General features: G+C 33.5%; 1 protein-coding gene across 1 annotated transcript in view; it reads right to left on the bottom strand.

Annotated features, from left to right (window-relative positions):
* Nucleotides 1–1548: 1548 nt before the first annotated feature.
* The window catches only part of HACD1 (3-hydroxyacyl-CoA dehydratase 1), a 34820-nt gene continuing 25755 nt past the window's right edge, over nt 1549–10613 (bottom strand). Inside the window, exons 6-7 of the mRNA XM_031939906.1 lie at nt 8739–8917; nt 1549–3133 (exon numbers count right to left, since the gene is read on the bottom strand). Coding sequence (XP_031795766.1) covers nt 3051–3133; nt 8739–8917 — 262 coding nt within the window. The 3' untranslated portion in view covers nt 1549–3050. The remainder of the gene's footprint in view (nt 3134–8738; nt 8918–10613) is intronic.

The following is a 10613-nucleotide window of genomic DNA, read 5'->3' as shown; positions in this document are numbered from 1 at the left end:
AAACTAAGACTGGGTGAATAAGTATTATCAATTGATATTAATGGGAGAAACACAATACTGGGAGATCATGAGTTTTCGTACTAAAAACTACACTCCCTTCCCTAGGGTCTTCTAGAACCAGAGAGGAGAAGTACCAACCAATGTCCCAGGGCTAGTGATAAGGAAAAGAATAGGGCTCAAATCTATAATATAGAAGAATAGAAGTATAAATTTAAAATACAGAAACTAGGGAAAACAGAATGATTCTCTAAAACTTAAGTAAGTGGTCATTATGCTAATGGATATGACAAAATATTTTTGGTTTAAAAAAATCTTGACATTAATCATAGCTTCTTTTATCAATGACAGCTGACTAAACATTTCAGAGAACTGCAAGTTGAACTACTGGAAATTAATCTTAAGGATGTGATTTAAATGCTTTTCTTGTTTTAAGATACAATACACATAAAATTTATTTTCTGGGTTTTTTTTTTATTCTAGATTATTTTGTGGGGAAAACTTTTTCCTAAAAAGTTCTTCTAGAGTTTGGTCCATGGAACATCAAGGCCCTCTAGAATGAAATCTCATCATCATACTGTTTGACTCAGTTTTTGGATACCCAACATCTTCTCACTCCCTCTGGCTTCTCCACTCCCCCTACTTTCTTTTCGGTTTTCTTTTGTGTGTTGTCTTCCCCTACTAAATTATAAACTCCTTGAGGGCAGGAACTGCCTTTCTTTTTCTTATTTGTATTCTAGTGCCAAGCATAGTGCCTAGCACATTGGTGCTCAAGAAATGTTTACTGGATTGAACGATGGAGTTTTTTTCTTACAATTTGACCTTAAAACATCTATAAAATGAGTAAGTACTTCCATATACATAAAAAGGTTGTATATGAAACTGCAAATGTCTATTATGTACAATGTAGATTTTCTCAGGATGAAAAAAACTGAAAATCTTTATGTATATGGTAAGCATATATATGCATATATCTAATGTATCTTGTAAACAAGTAACCCAATAACATCACACATTGGGACAGTCATCTGTATAAAACATTAAAAGACAGTTTAATAAGTAAAATGATAGCACCTTTGATCACCAACTTCTTTTAAAAGAGAATAATGGGGGGGGGAAGCTTCTGAAATACCAACATTTCTACTACATTGAAGGATTTTGAAAGACGTTCTATAAAATGAAACAAATAATTCTGGAAAATAAGATTACATCTATTGACTGTAAATGTAAACAATATAGTATGTTGAAAGCCAAACTTTAATCCATGATTCTAGGATTCCCCCCACCCCAGTCATGATAATCTCTTTAAAGTAGATCAAACAGTTGCCCATTAAGAGAAGGGATCCATACCAACCAAAACCTTAGGAGAGTCAGCTTAAAAATTAAAATAAATTTTTAAAAAATTAACTAACATATATAAATTATAGCTATTGCTATAGAGAAGAATTTGGGATAAGATGAGAAAGATCTTTTTTATTTATTTAGTTGTTTTTTGCTGAGGCAATTGGGGTTAAGCAACTTGCCCGGGGTCAGTGTTAAGTGTCTGAGATCAAATTTGAACTCGGGTCCTTCTGATTTCAGGACTGGTACTCTATTCACTGTGCCACCTAGCTGCCCCAGAAAGCTCTTTTTTAAAGAGGATTCAGTCATAAACCCTTGTATGCAAAGGACCTTGTTATAAAATTTTTTTCCCTTAAAATTTGTACTGTGGGACAGACACTGAAAATAGAATTATAACAAGGTTTTATCATGGAAATATGTACTTATTTTTACTTTTTTTCCCCTAACTCCTTTAACTACTGAGAAACAGGAAAAAAAACTATTGGACAAGTAAAAAGTACAAAGCTTATTTTAGGGGTAAAGGTGGGTATCCAAACAAACAAATATTTTTTTCACAAACTGATACCAACAGCTTAAACACATTATTATGATTGCATCCCCCTAAAGCCAGAATTAGGGATATGTACAGGGTAGGCAGCTGCCAGGAAAGGCAAGATGAGTGGTGAAAAGGGCAAGCACTTATTAATAATGTATTTTAAACCCACATACTTTTCAATTGCAGAGATCTGCTGGTAAGCATTTATTTCATGATCTTTCCAAGTCATATGAATTAAAGCCAATGCCTAAAGCCTCCAGTGGACAGAAATATCCAGTCGGTGCTATTTTCAAATTCAGGTAGACCAAAGTGTCAAACCTTGCCTAAAGCACACAAATGCCTTTCCCTGTCCTTATATTAAACTCTTCACTATAAGCAATTCAAAGACCACTTGTCATTTTTGTTAACTTTATCATTTTATAGGACAGAATCTTCCTCACAGCCAGGAAGACCTGGATTTTTCACTTAATTTCTCAGTACCCAGGTACTTCTCTAAGACTAAAAGTGTCAAAATAGTTGCAAATATTCATTAATAATGGTACTTGATAATCTTTATCCAGAAGCTCCCCAGACCCACAAAAAAAGTTCTACTGCAGAAAACAGTATATGTCCCTCCTGTGTCACCACGGATCATATACTTTATTTCATAGCTAGACAAATTGAGTTAGAGAAATATCAATACATCATTAAAGAAATTATGATCTTGGATTTACTTTACTTGACAAATGTCAGTTGAATGGCACTCATTCCCACTTCTATAATATTAAGTCACTAAACTAATTTATTAACATTGATTTTAAAAGACTAAAGCATTTTTCAAGGCAAACACATTATTAAGATTATTGAAGACTTTTTTTAAAGTAACATTTCTATTTGATGCATATCTAATTAACTCCTAATGACTTCTGATACCTATTAGGTATTTAATAATAAAAATCCATTTAACATTTTATGGTTGATATTTGCATAGAACTTATTGCCTCTAAAATAACATGGCATAATTTGAGGTAAAAAAGAACTGATAAACGTGAAATTTCAAGTTAACATTTAGGAAATAATACAATCCAGGTTATTTCAAGATGTTGTTTATTCTTGTTATTAAACTTGTGTGATGATGAGGATCAAAGAGTTTTTGTGAATTCCTCATTCTGAAAAAGCACCTTCCTCATAGGAATACTCAATCATCTTTTTCCACAATCACCTCTCCATGAAGCACCTTTCTCCTTTGCCGCAGCATGTGAAAATATAATTGTGGGAACACTTGATTGAAAAGAAAGAAAACAAGTAAAAATCTGTTCAAGTTAATCATACTATAATTATGTAAACAGCAACCTATTGAAAAGAACAAAAATTGAGAGCAAATGAACATCTACATCTACATACTTATGTATATATCTCATGTGCACACAGAATATGCATACAGATATATATTTATACTTAATGTATCATAACAAGTGGCGCTGATATAGCATTTTAAGTTTTGCAAAACACTTTATAATATTATGTTATCTTAACTTAATAACAACCCTGGAAGATGAGCTGCTATTATTATTCCCATTTTATAGATGATGAAACTGAGACAAACAAAGGTGGATATGTTAAACACCTATTTTATGTCAGATACTGTGCTTGGTACTAGGAAAAGAAATACAAAGAATATACACATAGAAATAGATATATACATATACACAACTACACATATGCATTATACAAGTATAAATATCTGTATATATCAGAATAAAAGTGAATGATAATGTGCTTGATTATTTTATAGATGAAGAGATTTAGGCAATTTGTCCAAAATGGGACAGATAAGTGTCAGAGCTGAGATTTGAACTCAGATTCTCTGTTTCTATATTCAGAACTCAATGCACCACCTTGAAAATGTTAGCTTAAGAGGAATTAAAAATTCAATTTCTTTGAATACAGAAAAGATTGGTAGGTTCTATGTAGACTTCTATGTAGAAATCTTAATATATACGGTCCATCAATATTTGATGCTAAAAGAGTATCTACTAGGTGTGTGTCCCAAAGAGATCATAAAAAAGGGAAAAAGTCCCACATGTACAAAAATGTTTGTAGCAGCCTTTTTTATAGTGGCAAAGAATTGGAAATTGAGGAACTGCCTATTAATTGGGGAATGCTTGAACAAGTTGTGGTATATGAATGTAATGGAATATTAGTGTGCTATAAGAAATTATGGGTAGGTAACCTGCTTTCAGAAAAACTTGGAAAGGCTTACATGAACTAATGCTGAGTGAAGTCAGTAGAACCCAGGAGAACACTGTACACAGTAACAGCAACATTATGTGATGATCAACTATGAGAGACAGCTCTTCTCAGTAATACAGTGATCTAAGAAAATCTACATCCAGAGAAAGAATTGTGGAGTCTGAATGCAGATAAAAGCATATGATTTTCACTTTTTAAAATTTGTTTTTTGTTTTGCCTTTCTCATGCTTTTTGTCTTTTGTTCTGATTCTTTTTTTACAATATGACTAATATAGACATATATTTAATATGATTGTACATGCATAGCCTGTATCAGATTGCTTGCAGTTTTGAGGAAGAGGGAGGGAAGAAGGAAAGGGAATAAATTATTTGGAATTCAAAATCTTACAAAAATGACTGTACATGTAATTAGAAAAAATACTATTAAATGAAAAAAAAAATAAGTACTTCAAGTACTACTTCATACTAAAATGTAGTACTACCCTAATTAAGTTGATTCTCATTTAACTGAAGATCTTCCATAAGAGGTACCAGAGTCATGAAAAAACTTAAGACTTTCCAGAGCTCCAAAGTTGCCTTCTTTTAGAAAAAATAAAAATATTTCATAAACTATGTAAAATGTTGGAAAAAGTCCCCACTTCTCTCTCAGCATTAACATGTAATCTTCTTAAGGATTTTCTTTTCTTGCCTCATTGGAAGTGCCAGGAAAGGATTTGGCACCTTTTTTGAGTTGGGATGTTTGCCTGGCAGCCACTAAGGTAAATCCATTAAAGGGTATCAACAAGTTCTGCTAGGTTATTGATGGAGAAAAAAGATCTTGAATAATTTCACCTTTGTGTCTGTTCTTTCCCATTTTGATATAACTCAACAGTGCCAAGGTATGGTTATAGAAAATAAGGAGGACCCTTTCTAAACACACAATGCAGATTTTGAATAACCTTTGTTATCTGAAAAGTTTTTAATACTTTGGAATTCAAACTAGGCCTGTGTTACATTTCCATCTTCTGATGAAAAAGGTAGATTTTATAGCAGATTGGCTATTGATTTTGGAGTAGGGAAGATGCGAATTGAAATCTTTCCTAAGACTAGCTGTGTGAGTCAGGTCAAGTTAGATATTGTCTTGATATTTTTTTTTAAAGAAGAGATAATGGAAACTGAAAATTATAAGCCAAAAAGCTTGAATTTGGTTCCTGGATAAATTCTAAAATTAATTATTAAGGGGATGTTAATGAACAACTAAAAAGGTAACAGTGATCATAAAAATATAGAATGGCTTCATCAAGAATAGACCATGCATGACTAACTTCATTTTCTCAATGGGGCCAATCTCATTATCTCAGTTCTCCATAGGGCCAGTTCTCTATATTACCAGAGTTGATACATCAGAAGAGTGTAATTAAACATCAATTGCCTAACAAACTATTTTTAAAGCAAATAGATGCTTTAAAGAAAAGATGACAAAGTTTCTCAGGTTCTTCTTGAGGAAAAAAATGGGAAGATGTATGTTATTTAATAGTACACTGATTTGGAATGGAAGTAGTTACACCCAAATTCTAATTATGAAAGGTTCAATGTTAATTAGAAAAGAGTCTCTGGTGGAATGTCCCAAGGATCTAAGCTTAGCCCTGTGGTGTTGAACATTTTTATCAATAATATCTTGATAATAAAAGCTTCCACAGCATGTTTATCAAGATGTTTTTAAAAGAGGAAGAAACAAAGAAGGTTTACCTGATATTTAAGTCAATGAGAAAAATCATATCTAATTAACTACAATAAATATGGGGGACTTTTCTGGGTCACGTAAGCAACAAGATGGCAGACTGGATTTTCTCCAATCCCCAGTACCTCTCAAACCTCTCCAAAATAGAAATTTTAAATATCATTTATAATTATATAAAATATATTTTATTTGTATATAATGTATATATAATTTGTATATAATAATTATATATATAAACCCAAATATAAAATAATTTCAATTGTCTTCATGGTTTAGGACAAGGATTCTTAAAGTTTTTCCATTCCTAATCGCTTTTTGCTCAAGAAATTTTTACATGACCACTTGTATAGGCATAAAAATTAGATATCCAAACCAAACATGATATATTTATATGATGATATTATATTTGATCATATATTATATGATGATATATAAATCATAATTTCATGAACCCCACATTCAGTTACAAGACCCCATATAGGGTCGCAAACCACAGATCCTGGGATCAAGAACACTAAGTAATGTAAGAGAAGGTTAAAAAACCAAACCCCAAACAAACAAAAAAGAATTCACCATCCAAAATTAAATATAATGAATGAAATATTTGATCTAAATATTGCCTCCATTTCCCCTCCACACCTGGAAAAAAAAGCCTGCGAATGTTCTTTTTTTGGAGCATAATTTGTATGCATACTTTGTCCTTTCAAAGAAACTTCATTTCAGACATATTATTTTCATACACACATATTATAATATATGAAACACATACACAGAGAAACAGAGACAGAAAGATGGAGAGACAGAGACAGAAAGAGATAGAAAGAGACAAAGACTGAGAAAGAGAGAGAGACAGAGAGAGGGAAAGACACACAGCGAGACAGAGAAAGAGAGAGAGAGAGAGAGAAACAGATAGAAAGACAGTCAGAGAGAAACAGAGAGGGAGGGAGGGAAGGAGACAGAGACAGAGAGAAACAGATGAGAGACAGAGAAACAGAGACAGAAAGACAGAGAGGGAGGAACAGAGTGACAGAGATAGAGAGACAGAGACAAAGGCAGAGACACAGAAACAGAGAGAGGGGGTCAAGAGGAGGGGGAAAGGGGAATACTCTTTCTTTCTTTTTCTTTTTTTGTGATTATTTTTTTTCCAGCACAACTAACATGGATATACGTTTTATATGATGATATTCATATGGAGTATATCACATTACTTGTCTTCTCACTGGAGGGGGAAGGGAAAAGGGAGGTAGAGATTTTGGAACGCTAAAATTTAAAAAATTGAATGTTAAAATTGTTTTTACATGTAATTTCATAGTCAGAATGAGAGAGAGAGAGAGAGAGAGAGAGAGAGAGAGAGAGAGAAAAGGAGGATAAAGGGAAGGAGGGAAGGAGGTAGAGAAAAACAGAGAGAAAGAGGGAGACAGAGACACAAGAGTGTAAGAGAAGAGACAGAGAGACAAAGACACGGGGACAAAGGCTGAGAGACAGATAGAAACAGATAAGAGTCAGAGACACACAGAAGGTAAGGGAAGAGACAATGAGAGACAGAGAGACAGAGTAGGGGAAGAGAGACATCTAGAATGAGCAAACGAGAAAAGGAAAAAAAGTTGAGTTCAGAGGGACCTAGTTCAATCCTGTCTCTTCCTGCTTGCTCCCTGTGTTGCCCAAATGCACATTCCCTGCTTGATAGAATAGTGAAACAGTAAATGTCTCTGCTCAGCATCACAAAACCTAGAATTAGTGATTAGTGAAAATCCAGTGTCAAGTCAATCAGTAAATGTTGTTGTTTCTCCTTAGTTCTCAGAGTGGATGACGTTGTGAGGATGATGTCCTGATTCACCAGTGAATTGCATGTAAGTGAAACAGAGCTTTGGAAGGTCACGCCATCTTCTCCAGTCATCTGAATCCAGTGTTAAGACCACTGGTGACGGCCCAGAATGCAGTGAGAGACCCTGAGCTAAGGCCTTTTTCAGACCAAATGGCTCTCAGTTGGTCTGAGGTAATGCCCATTCGGTGATGAAGGGATAGGTAAGAATTGAGAAAAAAGATGGCCTAATTTGTCATCCCCAAAGCAGCAGCCTGGGAGTGGAAGACCTTCAGAGTTTCTGAGCAGAACAGAAACAATTCCTATTGATCCTGACTTGGAGCCATCAGAATCCCAAAGATCAAATGGAAGTTGGGCTGGAATCTATTACTGGCCAATCAATGAAAGGCAGAGTGATATGGTTTTAAAGGCAGAACCAAGGAGCTTGATTTGAATTACAATGAGCTTTTTCAAAGTCTGTTTTTCCAGAGTTATATTTTAAGAAATCATAAATTAAAACTACTTGATTCAGTCAGTCAATAAACATTTATTAAGTGCCTGCTATATGCCAGGTAGGGGCAGCTAGGTGGTGCAGTAAATAGAGCACTGCGCTTGGAATCAAGAAGATCTCTTTTCCTGAGTTCAAATCCAGCCTCAGATACACATTAGCTGTGTGACCCTGGTCAAGTCACTTAACCCTCAGTTTCCTTATTTGTAAATTAATTCTGGAGAAGAAAATGGCAAATCCTTCCAGTAATTTTGGCAAGAAAATACCAAATGGAAAAACAATATGTGCCGGTCACTGTGCTAAGTGCTAGGAGTACAAATAAAGACCAAAAACCCCCATAAAAAACAAAACTAAACAAACCAGGCTCTGCCCTGGAGGAGCTCATAGTTTAATGAGGGAGACAACATATAAAAACCAAGGTACAAACATGCCACATTTACAGTTAAAAAAAGAAAGAAGAGAGGGTTTTTTTTAAAAATATGTTTAGTTGTATCTACTTTATCCCTTCCCCTACTGAACCAGATTATTATAACTGCCAAAAATTAAACTACTATAAAAAAGAATCCCCAATCCTAAATGAAAGTAGAAGTGAATACATACTTACATGGTATGTAGGAGGCCATAGTTATAAGAAGAAAATAATAATAGTCAAAGGAAACATTGTACTTGTTAGGAAGTCTTAGTGAAAACATTCCTGTCTTCTTTACATAGGGTAAGGCTGCATAAATAGTAAGAAGTTCACCAACAACTCCAACAGGATACAAGATGATAAAAAAATTGTATCTGCAGGGGAAAAAAGACCAGAGAATTATTTTCTAATAAATAATTTAAATCTAATTTCTGTGATTTCTTGTAGATGTGGAACTACTTAAAACATCTCTCCCTCCACCATCTTATTACAAATTACAAATATATCTTAGAACAGATTTCTAGGTCTTTTAAAAGGATAATAACACTTCAAATTTACATAGTGCTTTTGGATTTGGGTTCTTTTCTAACAACAGCTTTGTAAGCTAGGTAATTCAAACATTTCTATCACTATTTTTGAAATGAGGAAACTTAAGACAGAGAATTAAGCAATTTAGACTTCCTCACATTATAAACAAGTATGTGAAGAGCAGAGGAAGAGAAGGATTTGATCGGATTCCAAATCTATCCAGTACTTTTTCCTTTGGTTTTGGCATAATTAGTGCTATTAGTGTACAATTGATTCTTCTTCATTTACATTATTCAAATGATTTAAAAAACAAAAATTACCCCCTCTGCTACCACAAAGGCATAGGTACCAGTCAGAGTTTCTACATGCAATTTAGTCTTTGAACTTGTTGCTAAGTAATTAATAATTGTATAATAATAAATTAATAATATTAATAAATTAATACATACTTTGAAATCTTACATACTAGCAGTGATAGTGAGGTACATAGGATGTTGGGGAGTCATTTTTCAGTCATATTTGAATCTTTGTGAGCCCATTTGGGGTTTTCTTGGCAAAGATACTGGTGTGATTTGACTTTTCCTTCTCTAGCTTATTCTACAGATAAGGAATTTGAGGCATAAATAAGATTCAATGGTTTGCCCAGGGTCAAACAAGTAGAAAGTGTCTTGAGGCCAGATTTGAATTCAGGAAGATATGTTACCGACTCATGCTTGGAATTTTATCCACTGTGCCATCTAGCTGCCCATATATAAACCTTGAAATCTCTAGTTATAAAAAGTTTTTATTTAAATAAAGAACTAAAAAAAACAAATCTTTGTTACTTATGCACTTATTTGCTGACTTGTTTTTTGCAAAAATGGATTTTATCACTTAAGGGGATAGCAATGGAAATTATTAAATTGAAACTAGAAAATGAATCTATGTAGTACTTCCAGAAATAATACAATAATGGCACAGCCAATGTGACTGCTTAAACTAGGGTAGGGAAAAAGTGCTATTTTCTTCCTGATGTCTATTAGGTGTCTCTCCCCTTTCTACCAAAGCCTAGGGAAAAAAATTTTAAATGATCTCTTACTTTAGCAGGGATATCTTTAAAGGCCATAAGCTGGAATAAAAATCCTTTTTTCTATGATTCAATCCCTGTTACTGATAGGAACACAATTAAGTCTAGCATTCCGGCAGAAGAGAGAACAAATAAATCCATCTCTTTTTAGATTCAGTTTTAGAAAGGAAAACAATGACTAAAATCAGATATTAATTAAGGAAAGTTGAAAAGGTAAAAGTTTAAAGGATTTCCTAACTTCTGGCAATTTCTGACTTTAAAAAACCATTTTATCTGAAACTCAAGTAAAATTGTTCCTAAAAAAAGAAAGTGTTAAATATGAAAATACTCCTCCTCTTCACAATTAGTATAACTGGCTGACTGGCAAAGTCAAAAAAATTATAGAGAAAAAAATTATTTAAAAAATGGAAAGTCTAAATGGAATGAATCTGGAAGCTCAGAAAATATCTGAAGGTCAGATACAAATTGAGAATTAG

Source organism: Sarcophilus harrisii, chromosome 5, assembly GCF_902635505.1.
Source record: "Sarcophilus harrisii chromosome 5, mSarHar1.11, whole genome shotgun sequence".
NCBI lineage: Eukaryota > Metazoa > Chordata > Mammalia > Dasyuromorphia > Dasyuridae > Sarcophilus > Sarcophilus harrisii.
The sequence above is the reverse complement of the archived record's forward strand: the minus strand, read 5'-3'. Positions and strand labels throughout refer to the sequence as shown.